The sequence below is a fragment of the Oncorhynchus clarkii genome, chromosome 6, assembly GCF_045791955.1.
Source record: "Oncorhynchus clarkii lewisi isolate Uvic-CL-2024 chromosome 6, UVic_Ocla_1.0, whole genome shotgun sequence".
Classification (NCBI taxonomy): domain Eukaryota; kingdom Metazoa; phylum Chordata; class Actinopteri; order Salmoniformes; family Salmonidae; genus Oncorhynchus; species Oncorhynchus clarkii.
Genome location: NC_092152.1, coordinates 34,869,209 through 34,892,420, shown reverse-complemented (window position 1 = coordinate 34,892,420; position 23,212 = coordinate 34,869,209). Strand labels below are relative to the sequence as shown.

The following is a 23,212-nucleotide window of genomic DNA, read 5'->3' as shown; positions in this document are numbered from 1 at the left end:
AATATGATTACAACCAAAAAATTAAAGATTAAATAACACTCCACGTCAATTGAACGCCTAGTCCACGTCGGCTCAACGTAATTTCACAGAAATGATGTGGAAACAAAGTTGATTCAACCAGTGTGTGCCCAGTGGGACAGCAGTTGAAATATAATTAAGGTGCTGGTGGGGGATGGTTTACTAAATGTGGTTGTTGCCATAGGAATCCGTTTCAGTATGACCAGCTTTACCTTTAGATGCCTGCAAAGCCTTATGCTACTGTGAAAGCCCTAGGGAAACGCAATGGGAGGAGTCAAAAAGACTATGATGAACTGCATATAAAAATATACAAAATCTAAACGCTACTGTATGGTGCCTGTTTACGTGCTTGTGTACAGCAGCAAGCACTACTGTGGGCGTGTGCAATTCATTCCATTAACTGGGTCATTGAAAACGACAACATGAAATTGGATTGCAATCACAAGAATCACTGCTCCACAGCTCCAGTTACCATGCGTTGGTGTGAGAGGCCTAATCAGTGGCTGCAAGAGCGTTTTCTCTAGTTGAGATCCTGGGCTGTAGAGAGAGAGTTGTGGGAGATGGAGGGAGGAGGGATAGGGAGAGACACAGAGAGAGAGACTGTTGGCTCTGGAGACTGGAGAGGGAAGCCAGAGAGAGAGAGAAAAAGAGAGAGAGGGAGGAAAGCCCTAGCCCATCAGTGTTGGTGTCATTCCCAGCCCTGTTCTCTACACCTCATCTGCCTCTCACCTCCAGCTTATAGATCTAGCTAGCCAGGAAGGGGCTGCATCTTTCATTTGCAGATAGGCTGCAGCTATCCCTTGCCACAACCCTCACATTAAAGAGTGCTCCTATTTCCCCTACTTTGCTTTGTCAGAAAACGTTTCGGGACCGTGGTATGCTTTAAGGGGAATCGACTTAAAACACTATTAATTCACTGAGCATACATACACAAGTCTTCCTATATTAAATGTATGAAGACTTGTGTATGTATGCTCAGTGAATGAACAGTGTTTTATGTTTGAATGTTCTGAATATATGCAAAAAAAAAATTGCATTTCAATATCTTCCTTTTACAATGAAAGTTCAGAACTTTCAAACAAGACTTGGTTTATTCAAATGAAAGAGGGCAGCTCACTTTTACCGGTTCACTGGCCAAATCCTGAATTGTGTTCCATAATTATAAAACCGTAGGATTTGTTTCCATACAGGTGCAAGCAGTTGACCTACCCAGAGGACCTCCCTCAGATCTCAGTGGTTTTCATCTTTGTGAACGAGGCCTTGTCCGTCATCTTGCGGTCCGTCCACAGCGTGGTCAACCACACCCCGGCACACCTTCTCAGGGAGATCATCCTGGTGGACGACAACAGCGACAGTGGTAAAATGTCTAGTTCAGATGCTTCTTTAGCATAACCATCTAACTGTTCATTCCCTGTGACTGTGCTCAATCAAATGATCAATCAAGTGAATTTATAAAGCCCTTGTTACATTTGTCACAGTGCTGCTACTGTTACCTGACCTAGTGTTTTGCTTCCCATATCTCATTTGAATAACCACAATCCCCCGTATTACTGCATTGTTTTTTGTGGCTAATTGCTCCACAAACATTACCTCTCCAATTCATTTTTGTCTCTTTAAAAGTGTAGGGTGGAGTCACAAATTTAGGATTGCATCTGTTTGTGTGTGGGAAAAGTGCCAAAGGAGTCAATTCCCTTATCAAATAAATAAACAGCCGTGATCGAATAAGTCAAGTTAAACAAAATACATTACTAACTTAAGTGTTATTCTCTCCCTCTCTTTCTCTCTCTCTCCCTCTCTCTCTGTGTGTGTTGGTTGTGCATATGTTCAGAGAAGAGAATGAACGAGGGCAAAGTAGAGAGGAATGGAGAACCCTTGGGGGTGTGCTCTTAAACACTGTTAGTGAGTTTAAAAATATCCAGAAAAAAAGAGAGGCCTCTATCCTCTGTTGAACTGATGTGCAGTGCACAGCCTTCATTGTGATTTGGTCGACATGGGGCTTTGGTTGCTTCCACACACCTGCATGGCCCGTGGCAGCCAGCCCCGCTCAGCCACGTCTCCCAAAATGCTGCCTGTTTCAGAGAGGGACAATGAACTAGATTCCAAACGACACTTGGCCCTCCCTTACTTGGCATGGAGCTGGATTTAAGTCCCAGTTTCCCCCCGGTAGGCGAAGAGATGAGGCACAAATAACGTACTGAAAGAGGACCAAGTAAGAGTCAACAATGGCACCTGCCCACTCTCCATGTAGAGGCTCTTAAATAGGCATCCATTTAAACCAAACAAAGTAGGCACAAATGGCAGCCGCGGCAAAATACCAAACCAAGTACTCCCCCTATCCGTCTACCCCAATATTTACTGGTTGTGATTGGTGATGATAATTTGTGCAGATGTTTAAGCTGTTCTCTCCAGTGACAGACTATTAATATGCAGGCTAGGCTACTTGACCTTTTCTTGCTGGCTATGCCTGTCACCTCTCATTTGACCACGGCTCTGAGAAATGACTAGAGGTAAGGCACAGAGGCTCACTTGGTGCATAATGAATCACACACAGAGAACATCTCACTGGGCACAAACTGGTTGAATCAACGTTGTTTCCACGTCATTTTAATGACATTGGGTTGAACCAACTTGGAATAGACGTTGAATTGTCTGTGCCCAATGGGATGTTTGCCTTGTCTTTGTGACATATCCTTTAGCTGGGACAGAGTGACATTTATTGGGCTGCTACTTTGCCTTAGTGAGTGCCGGGCGCGCGGGGAAACTAAATGCTTGTTCTACTTGATGAAGTTTAGCTAGCTGTGTATATCATACAGTAACAGTCACAAACACTCATTCATTGTTGCAGCTTAAATATTATCAGAAGGACAATGTTTAATTAATAGGCCTTCTGGAATTTCAACTCCAAATATGCTCCAAATTAATAACTTAATGGTTCATATAATGAAAATAGCATCCCAGCTGGCACATTTGGTTCCATGGAAGTTGATGGAACGTACGTTTTTGGTTTCCCATTGGTTCTGGGAACGAAGCATTAAGTTTCCTGAATGGTAAAACGTAATGTTTTTTTAATGTACTGAGAACAGAACATTTCACCTGTTCTGGGAACGTTTATTTTTAGGTTGCAGGGAGGTTCTGAGAACGTTTTACTATGGTTCCCTGAAAGTTTTCCTGGGAGATTCTATTAATGTTCTTAGAACTGAAATTATTAATGTTCTGAGAACGTTTCAATAACACTTTTAATAACACTGTTAGCTTAGTTTGGGTTAACTGTTTTGAACTCCAAGCACAGATAGGACACATGGAAAATAATTTGCTTAGTCATTAATCATGCAAAATTGGTGAGATTCTGTTCTCTATCCATGGAATTAGTCAACACAGGATGGAGCTACAATGCCATGTTTTTTAAAACTCCTATTAAGGTCTTGATTTTAGTCTATTCAAACAGACCCCATTTTAAAGGAAACAGGCACTCATTAAAATGAGTTGTGGCCAGTTAGTGCGCACGGCCAACACTCCTGAACACACTTAACAAGATAGAAGATCGAGAAAGTTTGGTTGACGCTGAGAACAGAGTGTGTATGTTTCTAAATAACTTTTTTTTGCTAGCTGGGCATCCTGCACCATTCCCAGAATCTTGTGTTTTGTTTGTATGCAAAATAACTGTAGGACAACCACACTCTCACCAAGCTCTAGGAAACATATGGTTCTCAGAACGTTATGTGCTAGCTGGGATCTGTTGAACTGAAGCGAAATTGAGTGCAGCTCATAATGTGACATGAGAGCTGAATCCAAATACAAGGGGATTGCAGTTGATCATCAAGACAAGAAATATGACCAATCTCTCCTCTCTCTTTCTCTCTCTCTCTGTCAGTGGTATAGGCTATATAAGTTATGTAATATATGATGTAACCCGCTGCCAATTGGCCTTAATCAACATGGCTACACACTGGCCTTTGATCTCTGGTGACCACACGGGACATATTTGGCAATAGGCATAGTCTAGAAGTCATTCATCAAAATAAACCACTTGATATAAATGTATGCAGATGAAAATGTGTAAGCCTTTAGACTGATCAAATAAAACCAATGCATGTGAGAAAAATCTATCAGACACAGCAGAAGGCCTCTCACAATCTGACCATTTCACCCTGAAATCCTTTGGCTCCCTGTATGGTGAAATATGTATTCATTCCATATTCACAGTATGATGGATAGTTATTTATTCTTTGCTGTTTTGCATCGTCGATCCCTTTAAAACATAGTCCATGGTCCATAATTCTCCAGTGCCACGGATGCAATCCACATTTCCATTTGTTTGCTGGGCACCAGAGGGGATCCTATAACGTTTCTCCCACCAGCAGAACAGCCATGCAATTATTGTGCTTTTTGTTGGGTTTCATAATCTTTTAGCTGCATCAGTGGTGCTGCAGTTTTCACACAGCTCACAAGCCATTCTAGTAAACTTAAACATAGACAAACACAAAAAAAGCCCAGGAGAAACTTCAACTAGGGTGTACAGGTCAGGTCACAGTCGTCTATCGCTATGGCCCAGAGTTTTTCGTGGTCAGATCACATGACCGGGAAAAACATTTGGCTCTAGTCATTGGTTGTCTGTTAGTGTCGCATTGTAGTCAAAGGTTGCTTAAAGGCGCAATCAGCAGTTGCTACATACATGTCTGGACTTATAAATGAATGATATGTACCCCTTCTTGAAGAATATAACTTATAATATAAATGACACATGAGCTTTGTTCAACTCTCGTACCCCATCAGAACCCAAATATAAACTTGTTTTACCCCAATGTTTGTGAATGCTTACCACCAAACATGTCACTTTCTACTGATGATTTCCACTTTAATGTTATAGGCAGACCAGCTTTACCCATTCTGACAAAAAGTACTGAACACACCTCCAATGACAGCACCTCCTCTATCCAACTGAGACCTACAGATTAGACCAGGTGTTCTTTCAGAGGTTGATTTATGTATAGAGCAGGCGTCAGCTCCGGGCGTCAGCTCCGGCTGACGGGCGTCAGCTCCGGGCGTCAGCTCCGGGCGTCAGCTCCATTATGAAGCTTTGCTCGCCCTTATTATTCTCTCTCTCCCATAGAAGGTAGAGCACTCAGCAACCTGGGGGGAGAACCTCAAACACTCACCAATCCTCCAAAAACATTACGTGGGCTCAGTCAGTCGGGCCATTTGTGGAACTGCTTGTTTACCTCACAGACTTTATTTACGGGTAAGATGGCGACACGGAAAGAAAGCCAGGCTCATCCCTTGGAGTAGAGGGAAGGGAGAGGGAGAGAATGTTTTTACAGTACAGAAAGTCATCTGTGTGCTGGGTCGCTCTAGTTCTACTTCTACGTAACTCATGATGCTGAGCTCTGTTGTGTTCTTCTTGGGGCAATTCATTACCCCATTTTTATTCAGACAAACAATGCTAATTGATTGTTGTATACCAGATTCAAACAACACTTTCTGCAAACTATGCATTTGCGGTGAAGCCAATACTATTTTTTGTTGTTTTCCAACAGAACTGATTCTCTTTTTCTTGTCTCTCCAGTGGAGCTGAAGTTCAACTTGGACCAGTATGTGAACAAGCGTTACCCAGGCCTGGTAAAGATCGTCCGCAACAGTAAGAGGGAGGGCCTGATTCGAGCCAGGATACACGGCTGGAACGCTGCAACAGCCCCGGTCGTAGGCTTCTTTGATGCCCATGTAGAGTTCAACACTGCCTGGTAAGAACTGTGCTTCATCTTCATACACTCTTCATTCTCCTTTTCCCTCTTGGGGTTCATGTTAGAGTGCAACGGTTGTAGTCCTACATAATCATCAATGAAATATGCGGGTCGCTCCTTAAGCATTTTGATTAAGCGTCAGCTAAACAGTGCTTACGCTACGAGGAATTCTTACTGAGGCAGCACATTCAGGGAATATGACCTTCATTTTGAAAGAGTTCGAACAGTTAATAAGCTTTTCCTCATCACTCCTGAACTGTGACTAATGGCCAATAGAAAATACACGTTGGGTTTCAACTATGGTACGGTACTGTACTGTGCTGTCCTGTAAGTCGCTGATGTTTTAATAGAGAACAGCTCAAATGTTGTGTTTGCCACACTGTTCCCACCCTCCTCAGGCCTTAGACTTTAGTCTTATAAGCATGATGGGGGTCTCATGCTTACCACCAAACATGTCACTCAAGCGCATTGTAATTGGCACCTAATTTGAGCCTGTCATCCTGTCAGGCTTTTTAAGACTGAGTGTGTGGTGTGTTCCTGGGGAAGCTAGGGGGAAGCTGTGGGGAAGCTAGGTGAGGGCTGGAACCGAAGGTTTGGGTAAGAAATTGTTTCTCTGCCTCCCTGGTTGTAGCTCAGGTACTTCACCTAACAAGATACTGCCATTGCTTCATAACTCAAACATCAGACATAACAGGAAGAGAAAACAGATGACAAATATTTGCCAAATATATTTACTTATCACTTCAATAAAATTGTGGTTAAATATCTTGTTCAAGAGTATTGAATGGCATCATTTGTAATGAATAGGGCCTAGAGTTGCCCTGGACCAGGAAAATCTAGGGCCTGGAGTAAGGTCACAAGTGAGATCACATGGTCATAAAAACTCCTTGTCCCCTCCTCCCTAGTTATGAGTAAACGACTATGTGATTCCTACACACATTTGACTATAACAAATCAACATACAGCATTAAAGGTAAAAAGGCTCAAGGCCCTCTGAGTTTAGTCTAGTCCTCTGGAGGAGAATCTCATGTACCTTGATCCTGGACCAGGAGGGCTTTTAGTCGACTGTGATCTGATCCGCTATACATTCATCACCGCTGACCTTTCAACTTCTGGGCGGAGGAGAATCTCATGTACCTTTATCCTGGACCAGGAGGGCTTTTAGTCTACTGTGATCTGATCCGCTATACATTCATCACCACCGACCTTTCAACTTCTGGGCGGAGGAGAATCTCATGTACCTTTATCCTGGACCAGGAGGGCTTTTAGTGGGAACTTAATGGCCACACCAAACCCAGCTGTCTCTGCCAGCCAGCCAGCTACATGGGGGAGTCGGCTGGTTGGTTTCATCAGGACTTGGAGTGAGTGATGATAATTGATTCCCTGGTGGTTCCCTCATCTGTTTCCCCATCTGCTCCTGAAAAAAATGGATGTGCTTTTCCATCCCCTCACCACCCTTTCACCTCCACAGGAACCACCCTCCTTGTTTCTGATGTTCACTCTCTTGTTTTACATGCAGGGATCAGTCTGAATTTCTTTTGATTTAGTTCACCTGCTGCCTTCGCGACTCACACACACACACACTCTACGTTTCACTTTTTTTATAGTGTGGCTTCTTTGTTTGGTACAGCAGCCGTTCATTTGTTTTACTACATGAGTCTACATTATATTTGTACATCAGCTTATGAAATGTACAACTGTGCCCTTGGATTCGACTTATTCTCTCAAAGAAGCCATAGAATGTAGAAAAAAAGAATGATATAGACGAGATGAAAAACATCAGGCACTACATCACTCTAGGAAATATGTTTTGGTTAATCCTTGGCATCCGACCGCAAGGAGCTGAAGAGGATACGGCGTACGGGCCAGTACATCACTGGGGCCGAGCTCCTTGCCATCCAGGAACTCTATACCAGGCGGTGTCAGAGGAAGGACCTAAACATTGTCAAAGACTTCAGGCATAAACTGTTCTCTCTGCTACCGCAATGCAAGCCATACCGATGCACTAATTCTGGAACCAACAGGACCCTGAACAGCTTCTACCCCCAAGCCATAACACTGCTAAATAGTTAGTTAAATAGTTAACCAAATAGCCACCCGGACTATCTGCATTAACCTTTTGCACTAACTACTGTTTATCATCTATCCTGTTGCCTAGCCACTTTATTCCTACCTATATGTACATATCTACTTCAATTACCTCATACCCCCAGCACATCGACTCGGTATTGATACCCCGTGTATATAGCCAAGTTATCGTTACTCATTGTGTATTCATTATTACTTTTATTATTACATGTCAATACTTTTCTATTATTTCTCTATTTTCTTTCTCTCTACATTGTTGGGAAAGGTCCGTAAGTAAGCAAATCACTTTTAGTCTATACCTGTTTACGAAGCATGTGACAAATAGAATTTGATTGAAATTGATTTGTGTTGCATACAGCACATTTTTGGCCCTTCAACTGTGAGTGTGCTTCTGTGTTTGCACAGAGCCGAGTATATAGATGTCAGTGTGAATAGCAAAAAATATGACACGTGTTGAATGTACAGTATGTGGCGTATTGTGCTGCAAGCCCTTATTCAAATACTAGAAGAAACCTTAGATGTGTCCATTCGCTGCAATCACAAGCCCCTCTATTCATCATCATATGAATATGCATTATGGCACATACATAAGTGATAAGTGAGATGGATTGTTCCCCTGCTTTTTGTCATGAGGCATAGTGAATAACCTTGTTAGAGCTAGTAATGCATGTAGGCATCCAGTTTTCTGAGCCAAGTGAATGTGCTGGCACTCTGAAGCCAAGAAACTGTCCAGTTGATATTGTTTACCCTTAGCATAGAATTGATTATACACATACGGAAATCTAGGACAGTTTGATATAATTGCATCTTAAAATGTACTTTGACACTTTCAATTTCCTTGAACCCATGTTGGTTTATTAAGTATGAATAGTTTGCGTTTGAATAGTTTTCATTGTTGGCATGGATGGAACAATTTTACATTCAGTTTGACATTTTCCTCGATGGGTAGATGTTATATCATTGCATTGCATTATTGCTGTTATCCAAAGCCATAACATTACAACTATACATCCAATGCTGAGAAACTAGGGTCATCCATTCCGAGGCTAACCTCCATTTTTCTGTAAATACAATTAATGTGGTGGAAATACGACAGGGTTGTAATGAGCATCCGTGCCTCTTGAACTCTGAACTCCCACAGGGGGAGCAGCCTCAGATACATTTATATTTATTTGTTTTTTGAATTCTGCACTGTTTCAATCAGGTTATTAATGATTCATTATTAGTCCATGCGAGCGGTGTATGTGTGTGGGGGAAGATTAAAGGCTGTGGGTGTTGGATGTAGGCTGCATGGCTGTAATGAAATGCACAGGTCACAACCCCACGCTTTGATGGTGCTGTGATGCTGCTACACCTTGTGATCCCACCATATCCCAGGATTCAGATTGAGGTCAGAGAATGGAGAATAGGAAAAATAAGAGACCGTTCCTTCCAAGGACCTCTCAATTGGTTTGGATTGTGTGCTTTGCATTTGTTGTTCAGAAAATTGAAATATATTTTAACAGGATTCAATGAGGTGCTTTTCTTGGATACATTTGTGAACTAAACACTTGATTTCCAAAAAAGCTTAAAAAAAAAAAGAAAAGGGTAGATAAGATCTCATAGACCTTATACTGAGTAGTTCATCTTTTCATTGTGCAAAACAGTTTAAAAATCGGACATATTTTGACACTTGTGGTCTCTTCTCAAAGCTTGTATCTCTTTTAGTGGATATAATGAGCTCAGTCCGCTTGCTGTGCAAGTGTGCTAAAAGTATTATTTTTCATTTAACAGTACTGAGCTCTAGAAACCCTGTGGCCTTTTTTTCACAGCTAAATTGAAACATGTCTTACCTTTCTTCTTGCTCTGACTGACTGGTCTTGGTTCAGTGTTTATCCGTCTTGAAAGGAGGAAGATGGCGTAACGCTTACACAGTGAGTGCTTCACAAACCACACACTAGGCGGGCATCCAAAAATACAGAATAGACAGAGATTTATGCTGCTAATACTACAGTATTATCAGCTTTTATCCCCAAGCATATATACCTACCAGGTCAACTGAAAATGATCAAAGTAATATCAAGACATAAAAGCTAAAGGTAGATAGTATTGCAAGCTCCTAACCTCTATAATGATATTGCCAAAACCTTATTCAGTGGACCTGACACTAACTTTAAATTCAGTGTGAATGATCCCTACAGATGTAGAATCTTAATTTGAGACAGTTTGCTACAGAAGGAAAATACTGTAGTGCTGCAGCAATAGGAAATGTGAATTATTATGTGTATTATAATTCATGCACATTTTTATAGGGGCTGATACATTTTTTCGTAACGGAAAATCAAGTCTGAAATTTCAAAGTGGAAATTACAAACTTCAAAAGCATTTTTAAACCTCAAATACATGAAAGGTTTTTAATTCCCTGCATTGTAGGAAAGTTCTCCTGCAACAGGGTGATCAATTTAAGATCCTACATCTGTACATTTCATTCAGCCATTTTTACAGGAGTAGTATTGCCTAATATGAATATTTTTGCTACAGATTCATGCATTATCTATCCAAAACAGCCCTGAAGACAACTGTGTGACTGGGTAGTCCAATATCTGTGCACAGTGTGCAGTCTTAATGTGCTAGAACATGGCTGGAGGCGATGAAAGGCTTCTCACATGCAAACACCACACACACACACACACACACACACACACACACACACACACACACACACACACACACACACACACACACACACACACACACACACACACACACACACACACATAACACACACATAACACACACACACACACTCTCTCTCTCTCACACTCACACACACACACACGCTCGCACACACAAACAAATGTGCATGCACACACACATTCTCTCTCTCACACGCAAACGAATGTGCATGCACACACACGCTCACACACATTCTCTCTCTCACACACATGCAAACAAATGTGCATGCACACACATGCTCACATCTACTGCGCTCATAAAAGCTACAGTAGGTCACAATGAAATCCCCTCGACTTTCTACATGGGCAACTCACGTGTTCTGGTGCATTAACCTGTAAACGAATGAAACAGATCCTGTTTTAGGCACTTAGCGCCTGCAGTTCTGTGGCTGCATGGTTGTGAATGAAGCTAGATTCCATTATGTGATAAATCTGTGTTTGAGAAACTTTCCAATATTCAAGATGTGTCACACAGGAATTCCATTAATCTGGAAGAATGGAGTCGTAATCTCAGCGGCCTGCGTTCTGGGCTCTGTGCAGAGGACAAAGGTAGGACAGATAGCGAGAGAAGCCATCCTCAGAAGATGGCATGTAGACTTAAGTACACACAGATTGAAATCAGGGCATTTCTATCCTGCCATATGATGCTGCTCAACCCCAGGCAGGCGTGTTTGCTTAGGTCAGGAAAATAAGTGTTGATTGCAATATTAGACATCTTCCGTTGGTTTTGAGTGGGTTAAAAACACGCAGGGCTGTTTATTTTTTTTGAATGTAGACATCAAGTAAACAACTCATAAAATGTTCCTTTTGTCCAAAACGTCTGTACATGTGTACATTTTCAACATATGTTGAAAAAGGCTTGAGACCAGACCAGGTAGTAATAAAATGAGAGAAGCTCCAGAAAAACAATGAGACCTATTGCGACAATGTATTTGAACAAGATTACATGAGTCATCACTGTTGGGAAAAAACACTACTTGAATATGAAACCAAATTGAATCTGGACCGATGTGGGTGAATAACCGTCACGGAGATGGTGCAAATGAAATGATAGGAGAAGAAGAGGGGTGGAAATGAAAAACCTCATCAGTCAAACCTGATCCCTCATTGTTTCTGAGGTACCTGGTGAGGTAGCTAGTGTTGAGCTCGCTGCTAGCTAGCGCTGGGCTGCTACTGTACTGTCGAGGGACAGGTGAAGATGAATGACTGATGGAGTGTACTGGATGGGGGTTCTGACTTCTCAAGGTTAGAGAATGCATACAGGATCCACCAAAAGCAAGATCTCAGCATGTGGTAGATATACTCTATTCATCCTTGCCTATCCATGTTAGGCACTTGGCAATATGACGCTTACAGTAGGTTGTTGAGGGAAGTAAAACTTAGCCTACTCATTCTAAGTAGAATTAACTCCATACAATATTTATTTGCTGGCTGAGAAATAACATATTGGCAATAGATATCTCAAAACTAACCTGGGGATTAGGGCTACACAAACATCCTAGCGTTTAATGAATCTAAATGCTGTCGTTTTCAATTCAGGTGTTCAGTGACAATAAGTTAGCGTTGCAATATTTTTTTATCACCTTTCAATTATTACGTTTTATTACTTCATCGTTCAAGTTTGACTGTTCAAAGCACAGTCGGGTGAATTATGTTTGTCAGAAAATGTAGCTCATCAACACATTTCTTTACCTGGACACTGACCAACTTTCCAACAGCAGATGGGGAAGTCAACCCCTCTCCCACGCATACTTTTATCCTTTCCATTACACCTTAAAGTAAGTAGAGGCCCAGGTCTCTCATATGCCAATCTTTCCGAATGAGATGGGAAGGTTTTTACAATCATGCCGCTCTTATTAAATGATTGCTTTTACTTAGTAGTGCATCTGTCAGTCATTTTTACCGGAAACCCACTTATAGCTCCATTTGGATCCATTCCCCTGCACTCTTTCCACTACCCTGGTGTGATAAAGAATACTTCTGCTTTTGGAAGATAAATGGGTTTGGTTTTTAAAGAAATAGAGTGAAAGGGGAGAGAGAGAGAGAAGGGGATAGAGAGAGAGAGTTTAAGAAAATATGGTGAGAGCGATAGAGGATGAGAATGGAGGGAGATGAGGGAGAGGGTTTTCTAAAGAGTTACGGTAATTATGGATCATAATTGCAGCCTGTCAGATTGAACATTGTGCGAAATGCAGCTTCTAGGTATGAGTAGTTGCTCTATAGCTGTACTGAAGCAGAACTAACATTAGACAGATGATCAAAGTACATGTATAGCCAGGGCTAACAGTATGGCAAATGAAGAGACCCTTGGCAGAGACCTTTATTCCCCTTCCATCTACCCAAAGGTATCAGCATGCATGCCATAGGCCAAGTGAGTAGGAAATGAAGGGAACAAACACACACACTCTGTAGCCACCCACTTCAATGACTAGGGGACAACAACACCAAGGGTGCTGCACACAGTTTGATGTACACTGACACCGAACGTGGCAAGCAAAACACCCTAGAGTAAGCCACTGTTGAAGACTTTGGCAGGCTTTTGGAAAAAGGCTTTTATTGAGAATCCCTGGCAACCCTGTAGATGAGAAATAAAGATGTTGAGGGAGCCAACACTGCTTTTTTTTATTGCTGGCCATATATATTACATGTATTTCTCTGCAGTGTTTTAAAGGGATGTTGATGGATGATTTTTATTTATTTATTTATTTCACCTTTATTTAACCAGGTAGGCTAGTTGAGAACAAGTTCTCATTTACAACTGCGACCTGGCCAAGATCAAGCATAGCAGTGTGAACAGACAACAACACAGAGTTACACATGGAGTAAACAATAAACAAGTCAATAACACATTAGAAAAAAGAAAAAAAAGAGTCTATATACATTGTGTGCAAAAGGCATGAGGAGGTAGGCGAATAATTACAATTTTGCAGATTAACACTGGAGTGATAAATGATCAGATGGTCATGTGCAGGTAGAGATACTGGTGTGCAAAAGAGCAGAAAAGTAAATAAATAAAAACAGTATGGGGATGAGGTAGGTAAATTGGGTGGGCTATTTACCGATGAACTATGTACAGCTGCATCGATCAGTTAGCTGCTCAGATAGCAGATGTTTAAAGTTGGTGAGGGAGATAAAAGTCTCCAACTTCAGCGATTTTTGCAATTCTTTCCAGTCACAGGCAGCAGAGAACTGGAAGGAAAGGCGGCCAAATGAGGTGTTGGCTTTAGGGATGATCAGTGAGATACACCTGCTGGAGCGCGTGCTACGGGTTGGTGTTGCCATCGTGACCAGTGAACTGAGATAAGGCAGAGCTTTACCTAGCATGGACTTGTAGATGACCTGGAGCCAGTGGGTCTGGCGACGAATATGTAGCGAGGGCCAGCTGACTAGAGCATACAGGTCGCGGTGGTGGGTGGTATAAGGTGCTTTAGTAACAAAACGGATGGCACTGTGATAAACTGCATCCAGTTTGCTGAGTAGAGTATTGAAAGCTATCTTGTAGATGACATCGCCGAAGTCGAGGATCGGTAGGATAGTCAGTATTACTAGGGTAAGTTTGGCGGCGTGAGTGAGTGATTGTTTGATGGTTGTGACAGTGTCACAGTACAATAGCTCAACCCTGATGTCTCTCTTCTCTTATCAAAGGGCGGAGCCTATCCTGACCAGAGTGAAGGAGGACCATACCCGGATCATCCTCCCGGCCATCGACAACATCAAGTTCAACACGTTCGAGGTGCAGCAGTACGCCAACGCGGCCCACGGCTACAACTGGGGCCTGTGGTGCATGTACATTATCCCCCCTCAGGAGTGGCTGGACAAGGGCGACGAGACAGCCCCCATCAGGTAACACACCTCACCATAGTTGAGCACCCCCTCCATTTTGATGAGGAAACCTTGATATTGGGTCATTAGTGTAATTTCATACAGTGAGCGCTGTATATGACTTTAGTCTACAATGTTCATTGGTGCTGTATTGTATGGAATAAATGTTGTCACTGTAATCATAGAGTTGGTGATTATTACAGTAAATATTCACCTAGGAGCCTCAGGTAAATCATGTTTTATGTATTTTTTATATGTTCAGCATTATTATTATTATGTCATATTTCTTAAATTACACAGAAATAGTCTCATTTCTCCGGACATGTGTTTGGCTGGGGCAAGGTCATGGCAATACACACAAATCAGGTCATAAAATAGTTGTAATTAATTATTCATATAGCCCCTAATGCTGTGTCTGAAGACTGGAGGTGACTGCTGAGCCATGTGCTATGGGCCATTTGTCTTCTGGTTGAGACATTAAAGCATAATTTAGCTTATGATTCTAATTTAACACAATGTCAGAAGCCAACCAACAGAGACAGAAGAGACAATATGAGACTTCTCCTCTGAGAAAAATTTCAATCAGACTGTTCTGACATCATGGCTATGCTACTTTGCTGATCACTGTTTGAATTACAACCGAACCATGCTTTGCCAGTTAGAGACAGAAATGTTAAGCACTGGAAATAATGTCAAGCAGGGCTCTGTTAAGTGGTGTTGCTGTTGCCCCTGAGACAGATTAAACGGACATACAGGAGAACAAGCATGAAAAACTAAACTTTATTCCTTTTCATATGGACTACAGTAACCCAATCGTTTCTGTTGTAAGATATCAGTTGTAAGATAACAGCAGTGGAATGACTGCAAACATTGCAGGTGCTATTTGCAGTCCTGTTATTTACACTCCACACCTCAAGAGGCAGGTGGAGTGTGTTGGCTGTGTTGATCCCTATTGGAGATCATTCCTGTGCTTGTTTCCTACATCTCTCTGCCCATCAACAATAATGTATTGTAGGCCTATGGCTATTCAGAGCTGAGGTGTTTGGGCATCCAAAATATATATCCACAACAGTGCCTTCAGAAAGTATTCACACCCATTGACTTATTCCACATGTTGTTGTGTTAGAGCCTGAATTCAAAATTAATTAAATTGTTTTTTCTTCTCAGCCATTTACTCACAATACCCCATAATGACAAAGTGAAAACATGTTTTTATAAATGTTTGCAAATGTATCAAATGAAATACAGAAATATAATTTACATGCAGTAAGTATTCACACCCCTGAGTCATTACAGCTGTGAGTTTTTCTGGGTACGTCTCTAAGAGCTTTGTGTACAGCTGGATTGTGCAATATTTGCACATGATTTTTTTTTAAGCTCTGTCAAGTTGGTTTTGATCATTGCTAGACAGACCATTTTAAGTGTTGCCATGGATTTTTCAATCCAATTTAGGTCAAAACTGTAACAAGGCCAAACAAAATATTTAAAGTCACCTTGGAAAGCAACTCCAGTGTATATTTGGCCTTGTGTTTTAAGTTATTGTCCTGCTGAAAGGTGAATTTGTCTCCTAGTGTCTGTTGGAAAGCAGACTGAACCAGTTTTTCCTCTAGGAGTTTGCCTGTGCTCAACTCTATTCCACATCTTTTTATAAAAAAAAAAACTCCTTAGTCCTTGCCGATGACAAGCATACCCATAACATGATGCTGCCACCACCCATGCATGAAAATATGAAGATTGGTACTCAGTGATGTGGTGTTTAGGATTTGCCCCAAACATAATGCTTTGTATTCAGGACATAAGGTTAATTTCTTTGCCACATTCTTTGCAGTTTTACTTTAGTGCCTTATTGCAAACAGGATACATGTTTTGGAATATTTGTATTCTGTACTGGCATTTCACTATGTAATTTAGGTTAGTATTGTGGAGTTACTACATTGTTGTTGATCAATCCTCAGTTTTCTCCTATCAAGGTCAACTTCTTCAGGATCGGTGTCCCGTCCACGGGATGGTTGAGCTAACGTTGGCTAACGAGGTTGTACGTAACAAGAACATTTCTCAAGTCTAGCTGTTTTAAAGTCACCATTGGTGAAATTCCTGAGCGAATTCCTTCCTCTCTGTCAACTGAGTTAGGAAGGACGCCTGTATCTTTGTAGTGACTGGGTATATTGATACCCCATCCAAAGTGTAATGAATAACTTTATCATGCTCAAAGGGATATTAAATGTCTGCTTTGTATTTATTTTTTACCCATGTACCAATAGGTGCCCTTATTTGTGAGGCATTGGAAAACCTCCCTGGACTTTGTGGTTGAATCTGTGTTTGACATTCACTGCTTGACTGAGAGACCTTACAGATAATTGCATGTGTGGGGTACAGAGATGAGGTAGTCATTCAAAAAATCATGATAAACACTACTATTGGACACAGAGTGAGTCCGTGCAACTTATTATGTGACCATGGATATTTTTTACTCCAGAAATGATTTATGCTTGCCATAGCGAAGGGGTTGAATACTTACTAACTCAAGACATTTCAGCTTTTCATGTTTTATTAATTAGTTACACGTTCTTAAACCATAATCCCTCTTTGACATTGGGGTATTGTGTGTAGGCCAGTAACAATACATCTCAATGTAATCCATTTTAAATTCAGGCTGTAACACAACAAAATGTGGAAAAAGTCAAGGGGTGTGAATACTTTCTGAAGGCACTGTAATAGAAAAAAACGTTGTTTTTATAAACTTTGACTGACTGAAAAACATCATAAAATAAGAAAAGGAGGTGAAAAACCAGACCGAGGATGAGTGTGTAAGCAGTTTGCCCACTGGAAAAGGGAGATTTTTGCAAGATATCTATAGAGCAGTGATTGCGCAGATGTTGGTTTGTGTGTGTGTGTGTGTGTGTGTGTGTGTGTGTGTGTGTGTGTGTGTACGTGTGTGTGTGTTTGTGTCTTCCTTGCCCCACATAATAATTTCATAAAGCACACTCCATGCAGATTATTTTGGGAAGACAAAACTACTGCAATTATCGTCTAAACACGACTATATGCAAACAAATATAAACATGCACAGCATCCTTGATATCCCTAAACAACCTCCTTTTGAATATTAACACAGTGTCAATTAATCATTATAGCGTTCCCTCTTCATCCTCCCTCTCTAATAACCTCCTCCCGATAACATACAGTAGGGCCAGCCGTACAGAACTGCACTCTCCACTGTGCATGTTAATGTATGGTGTACTAGGCTCCATGCTGCAGTAGACTACAGCTACCCACTGATCAGATTGAAAATAAGCTTTTTGACTCCGTTTGTCATCGCACATCATGGACTGCTATATTTTTATATTACATTTTTATGAAGTCTGTCATCGAGCACTAAATGCATTGGCTAAAGCCAGTAAAAGCAAGCCTAGGGTGACAGTGGCCCGGAAATAAAAACAACTTTAGAGACCTAGAGAGAGCAGGCTGGAGTGGAGAGGACAGTGGCCCATCCATCAGGCCAGCACAGGTGGCTCTCTCATGGAGGTTTGTGTGTGTGTCTGACCGTCTATATTTACTAGAGGACCTTGTCCCCATCATAGCTTCCCTCTCATACATCCCTAAAGCAATGTTCCTTGTTTTTTCCCGCTGACCACTAGGCTACCTGCCACCCCTCTTCCTTGAAGAGCTTTATAGACCCAGTTCTATTGTATTATGGAGATGTCTCTGGAAGCTGGTCCTCTTGATGTTTTAACACAGACACTTATGGAAAAATGCATATCGAAAGATATACCAAACGCTGAGCCTGTGGTATTTTCACAGAAGGTCTGGGTGCACTTGTACCCCACATGTAGATGTACAATTAAGAGAGGAGAATGGTGTTCTCCGATTTGTAAAATGCATTGTTACTCAGGGGTTTTCCCAGGTTAATCATGCATAGATTTTTGTGTTAAATGAAATGAAATCAAGTAAATAGTGTATCGGCCTGCAGTGTAGCCCAGGGTTCAAACAGCCTGGTGTGCAGTGATTATTAACATTACTATGAATCCTGTTTTATTTGAGTAAAGTGTCTACTCAACAGAGTGCACTGTGGGTGTCACTGAGGCTGATCAAGACAGACAGGGGAATGAACACTGTTTTTAAAAGCCTCTCTCCATCTGTCTTTTCATCTAGGACACCAGCTATGATCGGCTGCTCCTTTGTGGTGGACAGAGAATACTTTGGCCAGATCGGCCTCCTCGATCCTGGCATGGAAGTCTATGGAGGCGAGAACATTGAGCTTGGCATGCGCGTGAGTACAACACTGATTTATTCTGCCGATTGAATACATCCACATTCTTTTGATAGACTCAAATGGACACATTTATTTTTGAGAAGTTACAACATGAAGGTACAAAATCATAATCACACAAAAAAGGAGTTAGAAGTGTCATTGGAAGTTGAGGTTGTTAATAAGCCTATTCAGCTAAAGCGAGTGGGATTGGAAAGGAAAGACTAGTGTGCTGGAACATAATACCAGTAATTACAAATCCAGTATTAGGTACAGCGCTGGCTCACTTGGAAAGTCCTATTGAAATGATTTATTGTGTTTATATTCCCTTCTTTGGAATGGCTCACAATTAAGTTTCCTTATGTTTTGTAGAATACGGGTAGTAGCTTAAGATACAATACCCAAAGGCGTCAACTGAGAGATGTTAGAAATATGTTTCTCAGATGGGAGGGAAAATCCTTAATGCAAATATTTCAGTCAACCCTATGGCTTTAAAGCCCTATACTGAAAATGTAAATCTCTTTGCAGCTGCTTTGAGTTGAATTTAACGCTTCATGTGAGCAGAGGCTTGGTTGAAGAATTGGTCGCGTTTAAATTCAGAAAATGTTTCTCCTCAGCCAAGTGGAACCACTCTGAATCTAAACTCACTCTGGGCTTATTGGAATGAGACGTGCTTGAAAAAGTATCCTTCATTAATGTCATCACATCCAGTTTAAAATCTTCAGATTGCTTGAACGGTGCTTCAGAAGGGTTTCTGCAGTCTTTGAAAATTCACTTCAGATGCGAGGGGATAGATCTTGGTTAGTTTATTGATAACTCAACCCCTCTGAGGAACCTGGACGGAATATTATAGCAGCTGATGACCGTCTCAAAGTCCTCATCATTCTAAATGGACTAGCGCGACATATCCTCATTAATAGAAAGGTTTTCCCGCTGAATAGTAAGAGACATTCAGACAACAAGTAAATGTTTGTTTCAGGTTTGTTACCAGTGAACAGTCACATTCTTCATTGAGCCTAATAGTAACTTCAATGTTCAGTATGCCACCCCCGAATTTCAGTCTTCAAGGTTAAACTCTGCTTTGTTATTCACCGGACCTGCCTTTATGCAGCAAACCATGCCACTGAGTGGTCGGTTCATAAGGTAGGAGATTGATTCAGATACGGCCACTAAATAGAGTGTTATAAGAAACTCACTGGAGTGTGTTTTTTTTATACTGATGTACTCCACTTTGTCATTCTGCTCCATTGAATGACTTGCATCAGGTCTGACATGTGCACAATGCTTACATAAAGTGATTGCACTCTCCTTGATTCCATGCAATAACACCAATGTCACAAATGTCGTAACATAAGTCTCTCTTTGTCTTTGACCATAATGCCTATGCAAATACTAGTACCTTTTCTTCTCTAGTTCTGTCTTTGTGAGGAAAATGAAACAAATATACCTGTATAAGAATGGTTGAATAACAAATCAACTTTGATTCACCACCATAAATACTGTATTGTACAGCCTCTAATGGAATGGAGATTGGCTTCTCTGTTGCATGGAGCAATTATGTCTCTGAGGCCATCTCATTGATTGATAGCGAGCGAGAGAAGATGCTGGGTTCACAGGCCCCAGTGGTCTTCTGTGTGGTAGAGGAGATCTTGGGGTAAGCAGTAGCTGAATAAAACAGTCATTGGAGGGAATCAAGATCAGAAGTGTATGATCTTATTGCATTTTTTCAATGTACGGTATCAGTGGCGGTCAGTGATGTGTAAGATGAGGGAGGACCATTTTGATGAGCTTGGCCTTATTTCTATTACAGCATATTGGATGACTGTCATTCATATTCCATTCACCCAGTTCAATGTAACATCGATAGGTTTAGGCTACTACATGATACAATAATTTTCCCTATTACCCATCATGAGGTTGCTACAACCTAGCCTATGAATGAAAGTTTACAATGTATACCGAACAAAAATATATACAGTACCAGTCAAAAGTTTGGAAAGAGGAGTGGGACAACATTCCACAATCAACAGCCTGATCAACTCTCTGCGAAGGAGATGTGTCTTGCTGCATGAGGTCCAGATACTGACAGATACTTTTTTTTTTATCCATCTGTGACCAACAGAGGCATATCTGTATTCTCAGTCATGTGAAATCAATAGATTATGGCCTAATGAATTTATTTTAATTGACTGAGTTCCTTATATGAACTGTAACTCAGTAAAATCTTTGAAATTATTGCATGTTGCGTTATATTTTTGTTCAGTATAGATGCACAGGTCAAGAGAAATGTGAGTAAATCAAGGGGTAACATTCATTTAATAACACGACGGGTTATGACGGGTGTCAGTAAATTGTTGCCAGCCGCAGTTACAGTCAACGTACTAGATAACATGAAAGCAGCCTAACCAGCTCTGCTAGGGCGAATAAAATGGTCAGAGTGAGGTATTCTCTCATTTGTGTTCTCTCATTAGCAAGCTAGCCAACTTCAGTCAGTTAGCTTGGGTGCTGCTGTTGTGAGGTCAGAACGCTAGCTCGGATCAAACCTACTCTTTGGCCAGAGCGTCCAGTGTGTGTTTTAAACGCCCTGGGAGCAAAACGCTCTGAATTTTACGAACGGACAATCTGACAACGCTCTGAATTTACGAACACCCAAGAGCGCACTGAGCAGACTCTGGCATTCCAGAGTGAATTTACAAACACAGCCAAGGCGACAGACAGTGACACATTCAATACCGCCTTGCACACTCTAGCCTGCCTGTGGGGGGAGTAGCCCATACAGGAGTGGAGGATGGGACTGACTGATGGACTGGCGAGCACAGGTGTAGAGGACAGAGGCCCAGGTGGTGGAGTATCACGTACAAGAGTGGAAGCCAGGGGACTGACTGATGCAGCTGTGGACTGGATGCTGGTAGAGGGGGTGGGAATAGGACGAAAGGTGCCAAGAGGCAGGGCTGTCTCCAGCACTGGAACTGTCAGGTCCTGAAATTCCACAAAGCCCTCATCCTCCCCTTGGACATCAGTGTATTTGCCTGGAACAGTGTAAGGAACCATCATCTTTCCAAGCATATCCTCCCTGAAGGTGTTGGCAGTGTGACGAAGGATGACACTGTAGGTGTGTGGCTCCTTCCTGTCACTTGTAGCAGCAACAGCATGGTCCTGATTCCACCGTGCCAATCCATCAACCAGGTACGTCTGATAGAAGGTATCACTGGCTAGTGTACCTGAAATATAAATTCACAAGGTTGGTACATTCGAATACAACCACCAGTTCAAACAGAGACAACAGTAATTGTACATTAAAAGTGAATTGTTTTGATTGTGTTTTTCCCTGGGAGGAATCGGTTCAGGTGAAGATGGAAGCATTCTAGTGATGTGGAACTTCTGGCACATCTGTATGTGGGCAGGGGAAGTCCTCCCTTGATGATGATGCCAGTCTGGATATATAACTGGGCACCCTCTGGGTCTTGCAGGCAGGCCACATGCTTGATCTGTGTCCTCCAGATGTCTTCCATCCTGCAGGAGTTGATCAGAGGCACACCCATGGAGTCACGCCCCTTCTCACCATCAGCCATTGATGAGCTCAGTGATCAGAGCCTGGGTTTCCTCTGTGCCACGTGTGGTTCTTCGGCAGTGCAGGGCCAGCTCACTCCGAGTGATGTTACGCATGACATCAGCATCCAATGGACCCATGAGCTTTGCCTCCAGCTTTTTTCGTTTTGCATCCTTCAGTGCTTTTAGGTCATCCTGGTCGTACTGGAAAATGCACTGGCTGAGACAGAGTTAGTGTTGCAACCAACTGCAATGCGCCTCATGCAGTGCCACATGTCCAGCTTTATCTTCAGCTGTGGCCAGGCAGCGAACATCTTCTAAATGTGGCTTGCTCCGCAACAGTCCCTGTTCACATACAGGATGGAAGGTGTTGGAAGGTGTACTTTTTGATGAGGCCATCGACCATAGGGCCCAGTCCTTTTGCCCTCACTGGCTGTGAGCACGGACATGAGGACTTGTCCATGCTCATTTTCCACGTTAGTGGCCCACACAGCAGTTTTGGCACTGTGGCTTGCCAACTTCTTTACTACCTTCTTGGTTGAGTCGATCTTGAGGACCGTGGGAGGTAATGCTGGCCTTGACCTCATCCAGTTGGTGCAGGACATCCTGGGTGTATACCTGCATTAGCCAGCGGTACTTGGGCACAGATGTCATGTTGGGGGGGGGGGGGGGGGGGGGGCTCTTGAATGCTACTAGTGTCACCAGTCCAACACTGACTGCACTGGAGTAGAGCTTGCAGTCAGTCAGATAAGGGATAGTCCTCTGCAGCCAGGACTGCATTGTTCCTCCACCTTCTTTTGTATATGGCTGCTGCTGTTCCCTAGACCTCGCTGTCTCATCAGATGAACTACCTTGATGTCACAGACGGGTTTAGCTGTCAAAATGCAGGGAAACTGGATGCTGTGGCCTATGTCCAGCTGGGAAAGGATGCTGTGGTTCCAACTGATTACCTTCCTACTGCACTTGGGACATTGAAGGTATTCTGCTGCCAGATAGTAAGATATGGGCAATACAGCTTCACCTGCCAGAGCTTC

The 23,212-nt window shown here is 42.2% G+C and overlaps 1 protein-coding gene across 2 annotated transcripts in view; it reads left to right on the top strand.

The window, feature by feature from the left end:
• LOC139412048 (polypeptide N-acetylgalactosaminyltransferase 9) overlaps positions 1-23,212 on the top strand; it is an 88,991-nt gene that overhangs the window by 18,005 nt on the left and 47,774 nt on the right. For both annotated transcript variants that reach the window (XM_071158836.1, XM_071158837.1), the window contains exons 3-6: positions 1,209-1,375; positions 5,582-5,756; positions 14,204-14,401; positions 18,533-18,650. In XM_071158836.1, the coding sequence (XP_071014937.1) occupies positions 1,209-1,375; positions 5,582-5,756; positions 14,204-14,401; positions 18,533-18,650 (658 nt within the window). The remainder of the gene's footprint in view (positions 1-1,208; positions 1,376-5,581; positions 5,757-14,203; positions 14,402-18,532; positions 18,651-23,212) is intronic.